Genomic DNA, 20,549 nt, shown 5'->3' with positions numbered 1-20,549 from the left:
GTAATATCTTCAAAATGTAAAACATTCTGGGCAAGCGCAATAATGTTGAAATAATCGAAATGAAATACATGTATATGTATGTGTACGCACACATACACACACATATACATATATATTTACCTTCTAGGAATGTATAAGACATCTGGCAGTATCTGAAGTATCTACCTGTGTAATCTCGATATTCAGGAGTTTTGTACAGTAGAATGTATCTCTGCAAAGGTCTATTCATTCTCTTAGCACGACAAAATAATCAAAATAATAATGATTCATGATCATTAATAATTTGCTTTTACTTTTTAGTAATTGAAGATATGCTTACTTGTTCAAATACAAGAATGAATACTTCAAATGCTCACGCATAAATAGATAACTGAAGTTTAAATACCCAGGGAAAAATTTTTTATATATAATTATATATAAATATATATGAAAATTATATAATCATATATAATTATACATGGTTATATATATTTATGAATAATTATATAGAAAAATTATGCATAATTATATGCAATTATATATAATTATACATATTTTAATATATATGGACATATTTGGTGTATAGTTATATATAAAAAATTTTTTCCCGGATAAAAAAATATATATCATGAATTTTGAATTTTGATAAAAAGATTATTTTGGATCTGCATTATAAAAACCTGTTGAAAGAAAGACGACATATGTGCAATTTATGATGAACAAAATGAATTTTGATTACAACAGCATATGATAGCAGATTATAGTTGTAAAATATAAGAAATATTAAATCTAACTGAATTCGTTTGCAAAATTTAAATTTTATGTTTGTTATTTTCGAAATATTGTATGTTTGTTTCAGTTGGATAACGTTTTTTTATTTATTATCTTATTTTGCTACTGTGGATACTCGATACCCAATCTTTTATGAGAAAACACCGCGCAATTTTCGAAATGGATAAATTTTTATAGGTATGCAGAGTCATTCAATATATGAATACAATTTCCTTTTTCGTGTGTTTAACTCTTAAACTATAAACAATAAAGTAAAATGTTAAGAATAAAAGTTTAATGAGTAAGCTACAAAGTGTGATACAAACAGAAAATTTAAAAATATTTTTTTGAGAAAAATATTAATTTATTTAATTATAAAATAATTTCATATTAAAAATCGTATCTAAAAAGTATGATTTCTAAAGGACGATAGAATACGAGTAATACACTATTCATGTATTGAATCTATTATTCATATATTAAGTACTCACAAAAGTTCGTCCAAATCGAAAGTTCAGAGTTTGTGATGTTTTCTTGTTAGTCATATATATATATATATATATATATATATATTTTATGAATCTTACAATATTTTTTCTTTAAAAATGTTTTATGTATAAGGTTCTTTAACTATCTTTAATGAGATACTGTTATATCTTCAACGTATCAATTCTACTAATGTACAAAGATATATAATTATACTCCTGGAAAAACAATCTTTACGCGATACCATATTATATAATGTAGAAATTTCTTAGCCATAGAAAATTAGGGCATGTAAAATTAAGATACAAAAACTTGACATTTCTAAAGAAATAAGTCGTATATATTTTTACCCATTGATTTTTCACAATAAAATTTTCTGTTATACGTTAATACAAGAACAAGTGATAAAAAAAGATATTGTATATTATGTATTATGTATGTCATTAATGGTGCATTATATTAATTGATCGCGTCTGTAATCGGAAAAAGTTGTCTTATTCTAATATAAATAAATGTAAAGTACAATAACACATAAATCTTTGTATAATTATGTCATATTGTATTAACAAATAGTTTTTGCGTAAGTTACACAGATCTTAATCTGTTCATCGTTGTTTGTGAGCTACAATATAATAAATAATATGTATAACTGATTTTAAATATAATTTATGAAGTTATTTCTACATTTATTTTGCCTTTTGGTACGTCCAGGATTTATGTAAATAAAAATGTAGGAGTAACAATACGAAAAAGTTTTTTTCTTTTTTTTATAAGATTTATTTTTTATTCACTGACACAGTTAAATGTTATGTGAGACAATACTATCTTACTGCTTGGCGATGCAAATTTGCCTTGTGCTTATTATATGTTCTATTTCACATGATTTACAGAGAGAATAATTGTGTGTATTTTCAAAAGACGAGGATGCATTTATTACACTGTTAATATTTATCATAACAAGTATATAATAACATATACTTAAAAGGTATATAAATATGTTCGAAATCGCAATGCATTCATCGCTTCAAATGCTAATTTGGATTGTTAAACTATATAGGACTGTTGAGTTTTGGTGTATTTGTGTGTGTGTGTATGTGTGTGTGTGTGTGTGTGTTACAGGGGATAGACAAAATAATATAAATAGCTGAGAGATATAATGTTTATTTTATTAACCCTTTGACGCATACAATCGTACATGTATTGCTCAAGTTAAAGAAGACTGCAGCTGTAAATTTGTACTCTGTTTCGTTAGAATAACTTATTATGCTTTCAATTATTATTATAAAAATATAATAATAAAATAAGTAATATAATAAAATTAGTCACCAGACAAAGCATTTCGATAAAAACTTTACGCGTTAAAGGATTAATAAAAGATTGACCCATCTCAATCTCAATGTTTAATACAGATTTTATTTTTGAAATAAACTCATACAATGCTTAGATAATCGTAAGTGCAATGTCATTTCATTCTAGCAGAATAATGTTTAAGAATTATTAGGGAATGCATAAGAGAGATATTGCAAGAGAAAATTTGATTTTACTCCGCGCGCGTTTTACAAAATTACTCACAATAACTCAATGATATTTAAGTCAGGCAGTTATACTGGCTAAGAAAAATGTTGAATTTTTGAAGAGCAGAGGGTAATTTTGGAAAAATGTAAGAACTTTTTTCTTTTCAATATCATTTGTATAATTAATTAAAATATGTTCCACTAAAAGAATAGTATATCATTTTATTTTTAACATTGTATGACTTTATTTCATTAAAGATAAAGAATCTGAATTAAAGACAAACAATAGATTAATTTTTACTAGTAAAAAGTGTAATCTTTAGGTGTTCACATTACTTTATCTATTTTCTGTACATATAGTACGCTTTTCTTTTACTATTGATTTATAATTTTTCTTGGCTATAAATTAATCTCTAAATTGTATAATTTATTATAATATAGCATAAAATAATAAAATACATTCTGAAAAATGTTAACTATATTATTTCAATTTTTATCATTTTTAAGTTTCAATTATATATAGTTTAATGTTAAAATAAATTTCGATTAATAATATTAAATTAGCAGTAAATAAACGGTATAAAATATAATATATATGCAAATGTGATTTACCAAAATAAATATTGCACAATATTACTGTAGATATTATTTGATTTTTAACATTCACATTTTTGTATAGCACAAGTTATTAAGAATGACATGTTTATATTAATATTAAAATGCATCCTCTTCTCATTTTCTCAAGACAAATATATATTATTCCGCAACATTCTTGAAATTATTATACATCGAAATACGCAACTACGTAGAATGTGCGATAATCTATTGAAATTCGACTCATGTTCATACACACGTAACATAAAATTATATACAGGATATATGAAGGAAACCTAATGTTTTTGTTTTCCTCAGACTTAAATGTAATCACGTTCTCACCATAGAGCTCATATTGACCTTTTATAAAAAATATATATTATATGTATATTTATATATAGCTAAGAATGAAATTTTAGACACACATACGCACGTATACATATTTTGTGCATATGTCTCAAGAATGAATATATATATATATATATATACACATACATATACATACATACGTGTGTGTGTGTGTGTGTTTGTGTGTGTGTATGTATGTATGTATCTCTATTCTATAAAACTCCACTCTTTTTAAGTTAGTTTCATAACTTTTTACAAATTCATCTTCATTAGCAACATTTGATTTACATTTTCCCAATGTGTCACTTACAATTAAGTTTCATTCTTTTGCATTTGCCTAATTTCTTCATACTTGAAGCGCTCTTTGACATGTATGTTGAAATACAAATATAAATGCATCTCTGACAAGTTTCTAATACATGTACGGTACTAATGAGTATGTAACTAGACAATGAAGATAAAGCACAATGGTAGCTAAATATAATGTAGAAATCAGTAAACTAATATTATAAACTAGTATCGTTGAGCTGCATTCACGATAAATCACTGCACAATCAATCAGTGAAGAATAAGAGAATGAAGAATAAGAAGATAATGTGTCTTCACTCATCAAAAAGATATTTAATTTTGAAATATTAAAATATTTTACTTCTTATCTCCGTTTTTTAAATACTTAAATACTTCAAAATTTTAGTTTTTAAACAGTATTTAGATTTAAAACATTAAACCATTTAAATCAAATAAAGATGTTTCAGCTATAAATGTTTTAGTGTTGGAAATATCGTTGAAAATTAAAATATTTAATCCTCCGATACACATGCATACACATGGATCTGTTTTACGTAACAAAATAACAACTACTCGTAAAACAAACAAATCCGATTCCTGTCTCTAAAAAAAAGAAGGTAATAGAAGGTCCCACAGCCATTATAAAAGATCATATATTGTTGAATATATAAAATTTCACACGGACCTATCAGATCCACATGTGATTTTTTTTTTTTTTTGTAAATATCAATTTTACTAATTATTTACAAAAATTTGTAATCCTTAGAGACGTTGTAATAACATCTCCTTAAAAGAGATTTTGATAAATCATCGCTTCTCTATCCAGTTATTGCAAAAAAATGGAATACCAGATAACGAAAAAAGTTCATTACTCGCTTCAAAATGTATTAAAAATAAAATATTCAACAAACAAAAAGTTTATCAAAATAACTATAAAATCTTCAGCTACAATGTAGACAGACGTTTCATAATTTTTTTTAGATTTTTTTAAATACTTTAAAATGGAAAAGATAGCGGCTGACATGACAGACTCACATGTCTAATGAGAAAATACCGAGAAAAACGTGTATAGTGGAAAGTTTAAGAATTTATCCAAATAGCCAAAACTGATGGGAGCACGAATTGTAAATTTATGTCATATGACATCATGCTGCATCTTTGACACGTTTCTGCTATCGCAATGTGATACCAGATCATGCTCTATCTCTGCTGTCTTTCTACTAGTTTTTAATATGGCAAGTTTTGAGATATTTGCTATGTACTTGCTGTCGTGATGTGGCAACAAATAATGCTCGATTATCACTGTATTCCAGAGAAAACAACTTTTATATATAATTACACATAATTATATAAAATATATATAATTATATATATATATATATTTCGAGTATCATATAAAAGAATTAAGGATAAAAAGCAGGATAGTAGCAAATATTGGTTAGAAGAAAGAATTTGCAAGAATGATTTTTTTAAGGAGGTGGATGCTTTAAGTATTTAGTAAAGAGTATAATATTTTCCGGGTGGAATTACGGAGTTGGGAGAAAGAAAAGAGTTAGAGAAAATAATGTTGGATTATATAAGATGGATGTTTAGTCTGAATTTTTGTACACCAAGATACTTGATAACGAGGGAATTGGCAATGGATAAGTTAAGAATAGGATGAGATATCAGAACAAGAAAATACAAAGAAAAGATTGAAACAATGAAAAATGAATAAATTAGTATATTGGAAAAAAGAAGGAAAGGATGGAAGAATTTATGTAGAAGAAAAAGAGAAAAATATAATAGGAATGGGAGGTAATAGTGATAGATGGTATGCCAAGAATAGAAAGAGATTTAATTGAGGAAATAAAGAGGAGGGGGGGAGAGAGAGAGAGATGTTTAACGACAAGAGGACTGTAGGATTAGAGAAGCAAAGTATATAATAAGAGATATAGAGAGTTCATGGGTAAGGGTAGGATACCTAACTATTTAGAGGAGAGTGAATTAAGAAAAGAGAAAAAGAGGGAAGGAATAAGAGCTTTGATGAAAATAAGGTGTGAGAACATGGAACTGGAAAATAAGTATTGGTTAAAGGAGGAAGAAAGGAAATGTATTTTCTGCGAGACGGAAAAGGATAATTTGATACATTTTACAGGGAATTGCGAAATAACAAAAGGATGGTTTGAAGGCTAGGTGATTGCGTCGAGAAAAGAATAAGGTTATAGAAAATGATAGCTTGGATGAAAGGAAGGAGGAGGTGTTAGTAAAATTTTGGAGGGAGAAGAGAAATATATAAGAATAGGAATGCGGAAAAGGAGAAAGAGATATATTGGTAAGTGTAGAGGCGTATATATGTAGCAGTATTTTATGTATCTGGAGAATAGCGATACTTATGTACATAATATGGTATTGATTGCGTTCAACTACTTGATACTGTTGGATTTTGTATTCTGGTAATTACGCGTTTAATTACGTAAATATGTATAGGTATGTGTGTATGAAAAAGTGCATTATTAGGAATGAGAAGAATAGAGAATGAGGACGACTAAGTAGGATAGGAGGAGAGTAGGAAAATTGTAGAAATATGAATGGTGTTAATGCAATTGTAAACCAAGTCCCGCTTCTTAGCAAAAGCTGAAGGTACAAATAAAAAATAATAATAATTATGTACATTTTAATACATATATAATATATAATTATATATATTTTAATACATATGGACATATTTTATATATAATTATACATAAATATATATATGAAAATTAAGTGATAATTATAATTATATAATTTAATATATATGGACATATTTAATATATACTCCGATAGCAAACTGCGCGTAGAGTGGCAGCAAATTTGATCATATAGCCATCTGTGTCCGCATTAAGTTCAGGATCTGTCAAGAAAGCCTGCTGACATGTTATGTATTATTATTTAGCGGCAAAAATCGAGTACGATTTCCGCTGATCTGCGCGTGTCGGCAATCTGTCGACAAACTAACAACAGAAACTGAATACGAGCTGCAAATTCTGTTTGATTTCTGCGATCAATCTTTTAACATAGTAGGCTCGTTTTATTTTGAACACTGTATATAATTTATTGCCATTGTCTTCAAAAGTTACATGCTTTGTGCAAAATCTGTTTCTGCAAGCTTGACTATCTGGGTAATTATATATAAAATTTTTTTCCCTGGCTTTTTATCATCGTTCCATGTTAACAAACTGTGCTATTAAAAATTATGCTTAATAAGGAAGCAGCAGCTTGAAATCTGCTGTTAAGTCGTGATCGAATTTGCTGATAAAGTGTGTGTGCTGAGAAAGATGCATTTTGCTATTTGGGTAAAAAAACGAAGACAGAAATAGAACATTTTAATATCTTAAAATTAAACACTTCTTGTATTGTTACATTCTTGTATATTTAACAGAAATGGTATATGTATATTCATATGTATCAACGGCTGTAATTTGCTTAGCGTTACTAATGCTTTAAAACGTTCAATCGATTAATCAGAACAGAGAAATCTACGCTTCAGAGCGTTTGCAGCGCTAAGTGGATTGCAACCAATATTGATTATATACGTCATTATACTCATGTCTTTTTGTATAAGTATATACAACATTATATATACAAATTAAAATAGAGATAAATCATTTTTAGTCTAATAGTAATCGTTTTATTTTATACGTGTATTAACATACAAACGTTTTCTCGTTGATATTTCATCGTACAAATGTGTATTTGTGTATTTGAATATGCTCACATTCAATACAATGTAAGAATTTACTCAAATTGTGTGAAAGAATTCCCTGAGAATTCTTGGATTTTCCAGAAATTTTATTCAAAATTCTAAATAAGATTAGAAAATATTTTAATGCAGTTTTGAAATAAAATTTATTTTTATTATATCTTCTAGTGTTCCTATATTATTCTTATATTCATATATTCAATCATATCTTTTAGTGTTCCTTATTAATCGTAAAATTATAAATAAAAACCATGAATTTTGAATATTAAATTTGAGAAAGTATTAAAAAGATGATATAAACTAAATATGGTGTATATAATCTGTCTGCAATACACAATCTCTGCTCAAGATGATTAAACATATAACGCCAATTTAGAATAAACTGTTTTTTGTTATTAATTTGTTTTATAAAAACTCGCAAATTAAACGAGAATATACATGAATGTACGTAGATGCCACATTTATTGCTAATCAACATACAATTACACCATTAAAAAAAACTGATAAAAAAAATTTTTCAGAAAAAGAAATGGAATTTAAATTTTTTAATAAAATCTTAAAAATTTCCTTTCAATAAAATTCCATAAAAATCCATAATTTTCAAGGATAAAACATAAATTCCTAGAAAATTCCAAGTTTTCCGGTGTTCGGCGATAGTTTGGCGTAAACATTAAATGTACTATGATTTATCAAATTTGGCTGGTCTCTAGTATTTACACTCTTTTACTATAATACAAAAGACGCAGCGTTTGACGTAACTGTATAATAATCACTGTATAATCCTTTTTATGCTTTCTGTTTCTTTCTTCAACATTATGTGAAAACAACTCAACTGTAACTGAGATAGAGTCACTGTACTAGTCAATAGTCAAATAAAAAATTAAACCAGTTAATGAACAAATAAACCAAATTGATATAATTGCATTTTCAAGGAAAAATTAATATTTAATCAAAACGATATAAAAATTAGACCCAATTAAAATATCAATTTTTACTTGAAAATGTAATTATATCAATTTAGTTTATTAATTTCTAGAAAATATCAATTTGCAATTTTAAATATATATTGTAAATTTATTCTTATTATAATATTTTTCTTAGTCATTTACTGATCATTTAGCGATTGGTACAGTGACCCTAATTATACTCGAGAACCGACATAGTAATAGTTAGCTTAGATTAATTACTTGTTCCCCAAGATGTCTTTACCGTAACATATCGATAACGCTTTCTCAGCCTTTATAAAAAAAAAATGTAAAGAAACAACAAAACCAAGATTATCAGTTTTAAATTGTACTTTACATTCGAATATGTAAAATGACAAAAAGAGGATAAAGATTTTCGACATTCAGACTACGAGATATTAACGAAATATATAATATACAATAATAAAACTGTATTATATGAATAAATTTATCGTTTTGGGGCAAACGCATCTTTATGTCTGTTCTTTTCGTCTGTTGATTTTCTTGCATTGTTAACATTTGCTCTCTTTCTCTCTATGTTAGAGAGAAAAAAAGAAAGTTTAACTGTGCAAGAAATTCAGCTGAAAAAACCCATGTGCTACACTAAATCTTACGACTATATCTACAATTTATTTAAATAAATGAAGATAAAGAAAGTAGGGCAAATGTTACCTAAAGAATATTATACAGATAAAAATTGTCATGTGTGTGCCTGTCGTGATTGCATGATGCCCGTACCAATAATGCTTATACAATAGTCCCACTTAACACTTCAAGAAAGAATAACAATCTTTCAATGCTGTCTATCACGAACAAGCCTGCTGCATTTCTGCCTTAGCTGCTTTCATAGCTGTAACAAAACATTTTACATTAGTTACATATAAGATTAGATACATACAAGATTAACTAATTTTTATTTTTATGAAATTTTATATTTATTGGCGAGTATTTGAGTGATACATGCATCACCTTTCAATCGTTACTTTTCATCATATAAAGAGTGACAAGAGTTAGAGCAATCAAAGTAACAGCATGTCAGATTCATAAGTTAGATTAGATTGTTTAAGTGTAGGATTGGCTGAAAAAATCTAGCGGATGAAAAAAACCATGTTAAATTTTGGTTTCAATAAAATAAACTGACAAAAACTGTAAAAACGACTAATATATAACGTTAAAATATATTGCTATAATTTTATGAAAAAAATATTTTTGCTTTAATTGGTAAATTATACTAATCGCTATAGTTTAAAGAAAAATGAAATCAACCAATAATAACCTAATGTAATAGTCTTTCTTTTTATTCAAATTAATATGTGAAATATATTTTTAAAACAAAAATTTTGCAGATATAAATGTTACTAAACTTTATATTAATTAATTTTGTTACAAAGCAACACTTGTTCTATACCATTTTAATAATTTGCAATATTTTCTATTGATTCGGGCGATAAACAGACATTACATATATGTATGTAAAAATTGAAATCATTAGTTTCAGTCATTTTTAATGACAAATCATGTCAGATAACTTAAAAAATGTGTTTGTTGTTTTTAATCTTCCAACATTTTTTCACTGCTTTCCTAATCCAACTTCACTAGTTCTTGATAATATTTTTGGAAGAGTTTTTAAAATCTAAAAAAATCTAAAAAAATTTTGTCACACTCTTCCAACATCCCAGAATAATCCGATTTCACACTGTATTTAATCCAAAACGTTTTTCACTTCTTCTGTATGTGTCCGAATTTGAGGCAAGATAATTCAAAATTTGCTTGGTCTTCAAATCTCGGTTAGGCCACGGAGGATTAAACAAAATGTAACAAAAAAATTAATAAACATTTAGTAAATATCTACAAATTTTGTCATATTAAAATTTGTAAATATTTACTAAATATATACAAGTAGATGTATAAAAGTGTAGATGTGTAGCAGTTTTTTAAATTCGCACAAATATTTTTCTGTGTTCTAAACTAGAATACTTTATTAAGAGAATAGAAAATTTAACCCATGAAAGCCCATGGCTAGACCAACAAAGATAGCTAAAAAATAACGATGAAAATAAAATCGGAACGTAAAAAAATCATTATTGATATAAAAAGCACATTACAAAAATTAATTTTACAAATTGTTATAAACAAATTAGTAAAAATTGACTGTACAGGAAAACTGATTACGCCAATTGACAATAATAAGAGTTTAAGATAAAATTATATATTTCTTTAGTAATTTTTCCCACAGAATCGACTGGTACAATCAATAGTTCTGTATAGTCTTTTTAATAATTTGTTATAACCATTAGTTCCATTTCTTCGATAAATCGATTGTTACTTTAGAGGGCTGTGTTTAAAAGCATTAAAGATATTTTATCTTTAACATTAAACAACAAAAATAAAATGATATCTCTAACGCTTTTAAGTGCAAAAAATTTTAAATTAGGAAAATTCTAAATAATAAAAAATTGAAAAAATATATAATTTTGTAACAAAATACTATGTGTTTTAATATAAGCTTGAGATAACAAATTCTGCTTCTTCTAAAACTGGTACGAACTGTCTTTACAGCTGTAATATTTATACAAGCAGTAAAAATTTTTGTGAAGTAAATAGAACTTTTTTTTGTAATATTCTTCATAATGAATAAAAAATAAACAAATTACTAATTTTATATATATATAAATACACACACGAGGGCGGTCTGATAAGTACTTAGCCTCACCGCCCGATGGTGCCAGTATCGCAAGAGAGATTTACTATCGTGTAGTACATTCTCGTAGACGGCTACTGTCAAAATTTCAGCCGAATCGGACTCGTAGTTTTGTTTTGACCGCGTGTGGAAGCGGGCGTGTCCGCGGATTTTAGAAAAATGGAAAAAGAGCAATATCGGTCGGTGATTCGATTCTTGTTTTTGGAAGGAAAATCGCGCAGCGAAATCCAAGAGCGCTTGGATGCTGTGTATGGTGACTCTTCTCCTTTGATGGCAACCGTCAAAAATTGGTTTAACGAGTTTCAACGTGGTCGCACGTCAGTTTTTGATGAGCCACGCCCAGGTGCCCCGAAAATGGCTACCACGGAGGATAACGTGACAAAAATCCATGATCTCGTATTGGCAGACCGCCGATTGAAGGTGCGCGAGATAGCTGAAACAGTAGGCATCTCAAAAGACCGCGTGGGTCATATCCTGCATGAAATTTTGGGCATGAGAAAGCTGTCGGCACGATGGGTGCCGCGTTTGCTCACTCTGGACAACAAACGCAACCGTGAGACCACTTCAAAGCAGTGTTTGACGCTGTTTAAGCGCAATCCGAAGGAGTTTCGTGACCGTCGACGAAACATGGATCCACTGGTACACACCAGAGACCAAGGAACAGTCGAAACAGTGGACTTCACCAGGCGAACGTGTTCCGAAGAAGGCAAAGACTGTCCTATCGGCCGGAAAGTTGATGGCCACCGTTTTCTGGGATTCACAAGGTGTGATCTACATCGACTACCTGGAAAAGGGCAAAACGGTCACAGAGCTCTACTATACCGAATTATTGGGCCGATTCGACGGCGAATTGCAGAAAAAACGGCCCCATTTGGCGAAGAAAAAAGTGCTCTTCCACCATGACAACGCACCGGCTCACACCTCCGCCGTCGCTACGGGCAAATTGGTCGAATTGCACTACGAACTGCTGCCCCATCCACCGTATTCAGATTTGGCCCCGTGCGACTTTTTTTTTATTTCCAAACTTGAAAAAGTCACTCGCCGGGCAGAAATTTGAGTCGAATGAGGAGGTCATCGCCGCCTACTTTGCAGACCTCGAGAAAACGTATTTTTCAGATGGGTTAAAGAAGTTGGAGCATCGCTGGGTCAAGTGTATCGAGCTAAAAGGAGACTATGTTGAGAAATAAATCGCCACTTTTCCAAAATTTTTGTTTTTCTTTTGTAGTCTAAGTACTTATTGGACTGCCCTCGTATATTACACATTCTATATAGTAAATTAAAATTTATTTAATTTTAAAAAATTAGAAAATAAATACAAGGTTCAAGGTTCCTAACGAATAACAATTCAAATGAGACAAGAAGAGCTTCAGAGCCGTGCAGGCTGTTGTGCGCCAATACAAAATAAATACCAAGGTAAATAAAGTAAACGTTTCGACTATTTAATAACTAGTTATCTTCAGTACAATGTTTGAATCTATAAAATCAAAACAATTAAATAGCAAATCATATCACAAACTTAACGCAACATTAATCAATAAATTAAGATCTTACCGGATATATTTACGATATCAGTTTACGCAAACGTATGTACCACATTGAAACGTGCTTAACAGTGCCGAAAAGCGTTTTAGTTCGAGATGTATCCTCGAGGAACAAGCGAAAGGACATCGTTTTCGGAACATGAGTCTAAGTAAACCCGTACATAAAAAAGAGAAAAAACAACAATATTCAACGCCAGAATGTAAAAAATAAATACAGATAAAAATAATAATAAATATAATAGATAGAGAACTGTACAAGTCAAGATAATAAAATTGTAAAAAAAAAAAACTAACGTAAAATCAAAATATAACAAAAAATAATAAATTGGAAGCTGTACAAGTCCAATAATAAAATTGTAAAATGGAATAGATAACATGAAAAGAGTAATATAGATCATACCTATGAGTCCCAAAAACTGTATCTTATATGATGCTGGTACGAATGTACATCACAGAGTGTTGTGAAACGAATAATAAGGTGAGAGAATTGTCGAAACAGAACGATATGAGAGGGAAAGGAGGGGGGGAGGGGTGGAAGGATCAGATGTTAAGGAGGAGAAATACGATCGAAAATAGGAAGATACGCGTCAGAAAGCAGTTCCGTATCACTTTGTTTGTTGAGTCCTTTTTGTTGTCTCTTTATGTGTAACATTTCAGATATTAATCTTTTTTTAAAGGATGGTTCTTTATCTAAAATTTCTACACTGTCCCAATCAAAATCATGATTATTCTCGATGCGATGTTTCGTAATAATAGAAGGAGAAATAGATTTTCTGATATCCGATTTATGTTCAGTGATTCTTGTTTTTAGTTGACGTTTTGTCTGTCCCACATAAGAGTCACAATCTCTACAATTAATTTTATAGACTACATCATTGCACGATAATCGGTCAATGTGGTCTTTTCCCGCGGTTATAAATTTATTAAATTCGAAGAGAATTATAAACGCTACGTTGCAGTCATACTTATTGGGGAAAGACAAAAATTTATCAGATACCGATTTGTTATAAATTTGTTATAATCGTGAAATACCTTTTCGCACCTCCGTCTGCCACATGAGTGTCATTTTTATAAAAAAGGTGTTTTAAGCTAAATTCGATTTTATAGATTCAAACATTGTACTGAAGATGACTATTTATTAAATAGTCGAAACATTTACTTTATTTACCTTGGTATTTATTTTATATTGGCACACAACACCCTGCACAGCTCTGAAGTTCTTCTGTCTCATTTGAATTGTCATTTAATTTTATTTAAATAGTTTATTTTTATTTATCAAATACAGAAAAAACTATTATTTATATGAAATAATCTAATACCTTTATGTGGAATTTTATAAGTTATGTTGAGCTTTTTTCTAAACATAAATAAACTAATAAAACTAATAAAAAATAAATTATAATATTATTAATAAGATATTTAATAATTATAATAATAAAAAAAGTAACGGTTTTATATCATCATTATAATATATTATGTTAGAAAAGTAAAATTATAAGCATGTCGAATTATTAACAAGGAAAAATAAGAAACAATTATTATTAGATTAGTTTAAATTAGTATTATTATCAGATTTTTACCTTCTCGTTCTCGCCTTCTCAGCTTCTTCCGTCGTCTTTCTATACCAGCGAGCTCAACTTTTACGGCGTTATACGTCTTCCGTAATTCAGTTAATTTCTGCTGTAGCACAGCTATTCTTTGACTACCGTCCAATTCAGGATCTGTAAAAACATAATATAGAGACATATAAGTTAGTTTTAGAAAGTGTTTTTGTATTTAGGATTAAAAGTACAGTCAAGCCAATAAAAATTCTTGCCATAATAAATAAAATAAATAATAATAAGTTAATATTAAACCAATATATAAATAAATCAAGGAAAATAAATGCCATTTTTTAACTGAAATGAGTGCTCAATAGTGTTTCTATACAAGAATAAGTAAAAGGTTAATAGAGTATCACGCGGCTATTTTTGCGCAAAGTGAATTAATCAGTCACAGACAAAAAAAAATTCTTTTATTCATTCCGATAATGTTCGAACGTTTCGATTTTCTTTGTAATCATCATCAGCGTGAAACAAATTTCCAAAAATATGCATAATATTTCTAATAATAATAACAATTAATTATGTGGCTGTCATCGATCCGATATGCGACTGATGTGAGTCACTAACGGTTTGCTGGACCCGAAGTGCAACTTTTCCACCGTATATGTTGATAGAAGAAATGGCTTGATCTCCCTATAAATGTATATAATGTTCTACATAGTATCTTATAAATTAGAAAGAAAAAAACTGCATATCGAATCGACAATGGCCAGATAATTAATTGTTATTATTATTAGAAATATTATTATGCTTATTTTTTGAAATATGTCTCACGCTGATAATGATTTCAAAGAAAAGCAAAACGTTCAAACATTATCGGAATGAATAAAGGAATTTTTGGTCTGTGACTGACTAATTCACTTTGCGCAAAAATAGCAGTACTCTCATTAGCCTTTTACTTATTCTTATTGATTTATAGCATTGTTATTAAAATCGACGATAAATTTAATTAGAGATCTTAATATAAAAATATTAATAACAAAATAGAGCATCAAGACCCGCTTTAAAAAATTACACTCTTGATTTATTAACATAATAAAATTAAGCACACAATAAAATATATTTAACATACCTAATTCAACGTAGAAATTGTACTTTGTTGGCCTCGGTGATCTCGATGAGTAAGTACTGAGATCGGGAACATTGGTGATGGCGTTGGCATGACTCGTTGGCGTGTTATTAACACTGCAGAGATTGGATCCCTCACTGGTGTCGTCGCTGTCGCTGCCAGCTCCGTATCTACCATGTCTACCGTTTTGCCTGCCAGGTTTTTTCGGAATGACGCCACTGCCACTACCACTGACATTACCACTATCATTACCATTGCCACTACCACTGCTGCCATCACCAATACTACCACCGCTATTGCTGCTATTGACGCCACTACCATTGCCAACACCAACGCCGACACCAATGTCAACGTCAACGTCAACGTCAACGCCAACACCGACACCGACACCGACACCGACACCGACACCGACATCAATGCCAACGCCAACACCAAGACTAAGGCTGAGGCCGGCGCTGACACCGACGCTGACGCCGCTGACACTGCCAACGCTACCGCACTCCGAGTGCTTTCTGTTTCTTCTGCGTTTCTTAGGTGACTGCATATCCTCGATTACACGTTTAGCGGGCGGCTTAAGAATCCTATCCGCGGAATTGCTCTCAGAGTTAGGTAGGATATCGTCCTCGCTGAAACTCAGGCCTTTGCCGGCACTGTCAATGTCTGCCTCGGAGTTGTCACGATTAAGCTTGATATTATCCTCAGAGATCGGTGACGAGCCGCCGGTTCTCTCTTCCCTAGGTGAACCCGAGATATTGGAGATACTCGAGTCGGGTGTCGTCGGTGGAGTATTGTCCATTACCGGCGCGGCTTCGTTACTTTCTCGTCGTTGCGCTGGAATCAAAGCCAACACGTGGTGGTGGTGGTGGTGGTGGTGCTGCTGCTGCTGCTGCTGCTGTTGTTGTTGTTGTTGTTGGTGTTGCTGCTGCTGTTGTGGCTGCCGCATTAAGGACACATTCTGTTGCGTCGATAGCGAAACCGGCATTGATGTTTCCATAGTTTTTGGCAATGCCATGCTGAGAGTAGCGACGGTGTTACTGCTCGTTGTACTCTGGCCTGAAGTTGGTGCACTTGCAAAAGGCATCTCCATTAGCACTATGCTATTTTCCGTTGCTTCATTCTTCGGTGGACTGCACGAGGGACCGACGTTAGCTTGCTCGACGCTCTCGGACAGTGGGGCTGGCGAACCGGGTATCTCTTCCTCGCACAGCAACGAATTCATCGTTTCGCCTTCTTCGTCTGTCTTTAGAACAGGTGTTATGTCGGCCTTGAACTCTTGTTCTTGCTGCTGTTGATGGATACTCTGTGAAGTTTTTAATACCTGCGACCTCGCGTATCTCTCCTGCGTATTTTCTATGTGATCTAATTCCGCTTGTAGCTTCACGTCAAAGGTAGAGGTCGGTACTTTGACGTCTTGCAGCTCCTCGTTATCTATCACGAGCCTTTGTTCCGAGTCGCTGCTGTCTGTAGAATCTATAATATCCTGGTTGATTTGCTTCTTACGATGTTCAATTCTATCCTTCTCTTTCTGATCAGTCGTTTTATATTCGTCTTCGGACTTTTTATCGTCAGATATCTCGTATCCGGAGTTCCTCCAACTTTCGTCTCTCGTAGCTTCTTGCAATTTGGTTTTGTGTTCAGTTACTATTTTCACGTCTGAAAACTTTTTCAGTTCCGCTTCTTTCTTCGATTTGGATAATTCTTCTTCCTTTCGCTTAACCATAACTGCGCGCATAATCTCTCTACGTATATTCTCCTCATTCGCAATCTTTTCCTGTTCGCGTTTCTTATCCACCTCGACCGCAGGAATAACACAATCCGCGTCTTTGCCTCTTTGCAAGAAAGTAGGATCTAATTTCTTAGATCCTTCCTTCATTACTTTCATTATGCGCGAATCAGGTGTCTCCTCGTCCGCAGTCTTCTTGGTATCTTTAGCTTTGCTCCGGAACGCCATTGCAGCCGATAACTTTTCTTCTATCGTGGATGTTGCCGGTAGTCGTGCGCTTATTGGAGCTGGCGGTGTCACAATTGGTGATGGAACCGGGACAATATCGAGCAACTTGGTATCCAACATCTTCAATTCTGATTGCGATTGTCCAGCTATGACTTGACTTGACAGAGACTTGACTTGGTTCTGTTTCTGATCGGAGATATTAGAGACTTTATTACTGCTCGTGCTGATTATAGGCGTTTCTTCCTTCACGATTTCAACTGTAACACTTGTCTCGTTCTTGCTCGATTCCGCCGTGTCCGATGATTTGCCGCTTTGGAACTGAATCTCTTGTTGATAAGCAAATACGTTTTCCTGTTCTGTTTCCGATACTTCAGTCTCCGATATTATCAGACGGTCTTCGGAGTCGTCACGCGTACCTTCATCGTCTGCCGGCAAATCGTTGAACAAAAGACTCATACCACTCGCCTTGTTACTCGAGTCTTCCGTGACAGTTGATTTCAATTGATTAAATGACGACGTGGAGGATTCGCACAATTTGTTGAAAATATCCTCGCACGATGTGCACGATGCGGCCTGTAATGACTTGCTGGCAGCAGTTGTTACCGCTTCGTGTGCGTCGTCGGATCTTTTTCCGAACAATTTCCTCGGCTTCTTCCGAGAATCGGTCTCCGGCAGTTCCGATTTTGTTTCCTTCGCTACCGATCCCGCGGCCGGTGTTTTTTGCTTCTTTTTCGGACTTTTCGTCTCATCTTCGAACATTCTCTTCTTCAATTTATCTTTATCGCCATTAGTGTCCCTCTTATTTCTCACCTCAAACTCGAACGGTTCCGGTTCTTTAAATTCATATATGTCTTCCGTACTTTCTACTTTTGTTTCGACAACCTCTACCTTTGGGGACTCGTTAGTTTTCTCCAACTTGGGCGAAGTCGTGATCGCAGCCGTGTTCTCCTTATCGTCTAGCTTAACTTCATCCTCAGGTTCCATCCTGACTATCTCCATCTTGACAGCTTTATCAAAACCTTTCAATTCAGATCGTATTTGATTGAGATCAAAATCTCGACCTTTTGGTTGTTCTTCTTGATCGCTGTCAGGTTCAGATTTAATACCCTGAGATTTGCCTGGCGTTCTTCTTAAACGTCTACCTTTACGTGGTTCATCTGAGATGTCTTTTTCGTCCTCACCATCACTGACTGTCACATCATCCGCTCTAATTCTCTCTTCTGCTCTTCGTGCTTCTTTACGTTTCCTTTCTTCCATACCTCTCAATCTAGTTTTGGTTTGCTCAGGTTCAGTGGTATCGGACTCATAACCTTCACTATCCTCGCTTTCCGACGCAACAGATATGTCCGTGTGTCCTGAGGTTCTTCTGGTGCGCCTACGATGTTCTATGTTGGATAACTCTGCATTTCTAGTTGTTCTAGTTGGCCTATTGGCGGGTGTAGCAGGACTTTTAGTTCTAGAACTAGAACTGGCAATAGACAATGGAGTTGTGGATCTGGTCGGTTGTGTCGTTTCTTTTTCTTTCTCCTTCTCCTCCTTCTTGGCTTCCTTTGAAGACGTTGAAACCGATTGAACGGCGCTAGAAGAAGTAGGAGCGACACTTTGTGCTCGGCGACGGCTTTGTGATGCGTTAGCGCTCGAATTGCAAGTACCTTTCAATTTGTTATTGGACGAACTTGTGCTTGGAGTTTGAGGCCTGGGAGTCGCTTTGATACGCTTCACTCTACCTTGAGCTTGCGTGATATTTTGAGCAATTCTAGACGCTTTAATCCACTCATCGTATCTGGTGTTCCAACCCGTGTAATGTACAAGATACATCGGCTCCGGACCTTCCTTCTCTATTTCGATGACCTTCGCTTCGTAGGTAACTTTGGATTCATGCGTTGGACCATAATATACCTTCAATTTGTCACCACACTCTACAGGACCTTTGTAGCTAGGCGCGATCTCTGTAAGTTGTTCATCCGTACGTGACTTTTCCGTTTCGTACTCTTTACGTTTCCTTCCACGCTTTTTCAATTCTTCATCTGTCAAACGTCGCTGCTTAGACACTGTTTTCTTGTCCGCTTCTCTCGACGGTGTCCGAGTCTCTCTTACTTCAGAAGTATTTTTATTTCTTACAGTATCATCTTTAGCCTTTGATCTCGTCTTTGTGGCTTCTTCTTCCTTGATCTTCTCATCTTTCTTTTCTTGCTTTTTGGTTTCTGTTTTTTTCTTCTCGGTTACCTTCTTCTTAGTGTCTTCTTTATTTTTTGACTTAGTCCGGCTAGATGATGCAGCTGCAGTACCACACGAAGTGGGAGATAACGTAGAAATTTGTGCGGTCGGTTTTTGTGGCTTTTCATTATTGGATGATGATTCATGATCTCCTTCCACGTTAACATCGCTCTCCTGACCGCTACCGGTTCCCTCAGATTCTTCTTTCTTTTTTATTTTAACTATTTCTTCTTCTTTCACTTGTTCTTTCTTAACTTCTTTCTTCTCTTTCTTTTCATCTTCCACAACTTTCTTCTCGTCTTCATCCTTGTCGCTCTTCACTTGCACTGGTGCTGGAGGTGGTACAGGAGTATTTCTATCTTTATCACGAATCAAACTTCTCCCAGGACGTTGTTTACGCGTGCTACCTCGCGGATGATTTACCATAGTGCATCCTAATTTTCTATAAAAATCTTCAAAGGAGTGTAAGACCTTCTTATAAGCCTGCTTCACGAGATTGTACAAAGGTGGTGAATTCTGCATTGTAAAGCCAAGTCGTCGTGTAACAGCTTTCCATTGATTCTGATTCGTAACACGATTGTAGCCACCTAATTTGTAAACTGCTCGGAAAAGCCGGTACAAATCTATATCCTCATTTCCAATCATCGGACAAACGTTTATAGGTGTCCCGCGATCATCCATAAATTTATATAATTGCGCTACAAAGTGATCTTTTTCCTCACGTGGTTCATCGTCCGAACTCTAAAAAAATGGAATTCCATTTCATGTTATGTTCCATAGCCACTATAAAAGAAAAA

At 32.6% G+C, this 20,549-nt stretch overlaps 1 protein-coding gene across 2 annotated transcripts in view; it reads right to left on the bottom strand.

Moving 5' to 3' along the window:
- Nucleotides 1–3,868: 3,868 nt before the first annotated feature.
- LOC105201341 (AT-rich interactive domain-containing protein 4A) overlaps nucleotides 3,869–20,549 on the bottom strand; it is a 34,017-nt gene continuing 17,336 nt past the window's right edge. The window contains exons 5-7 of one of the 2 annotated variants that reach the window (XM_011169324.3): nucleotides 15,588–20,493; nucleotides 14,492–14,632; nucleotides 3,869–9,519 (exon numbers count right to left, since the gene is read on the bottom strand). In XM_011169324.3, coding sequence (XP_011167626.2) covers nucleotides 9,476–9,519; nucleotides 14,492–14,632; nucleotides 15,588–20,493 — 5,091 coding nt within the window. In that variant the 3' untranslated portion in view covers nucleotides 3,869–9,475. The remainder of the gene's footprint in view (nucleotides 9,520–14,491; nucleotides 14,633–15,587; nucleotides 20,494–20,549) is intronic. The other variant, XM_011169323.3, reaches the window with a different exon arrangement.

This window comes from Solenopsis invicta, chromosome 8 (genome assembly GCF_016802725.1).
Source record: "Solenopsis invicta isolate M01_SB chromosome 8, UNIL_Sinv_3.0, whole genome shotgun sequence".
In the NCBI taxonomy this organism is placed as follows: Eukaryota; Metazoa; Arthropoda; class Insecta; order Hymenoptera; family Formicidae; genus Solenopsis; species Solenopsis invicta.
The sequence above is the reverse complement of the archived record's forward strand: the minus strand, read 5'-3'. Positions and strand labels throughout refer to the sequence as shown.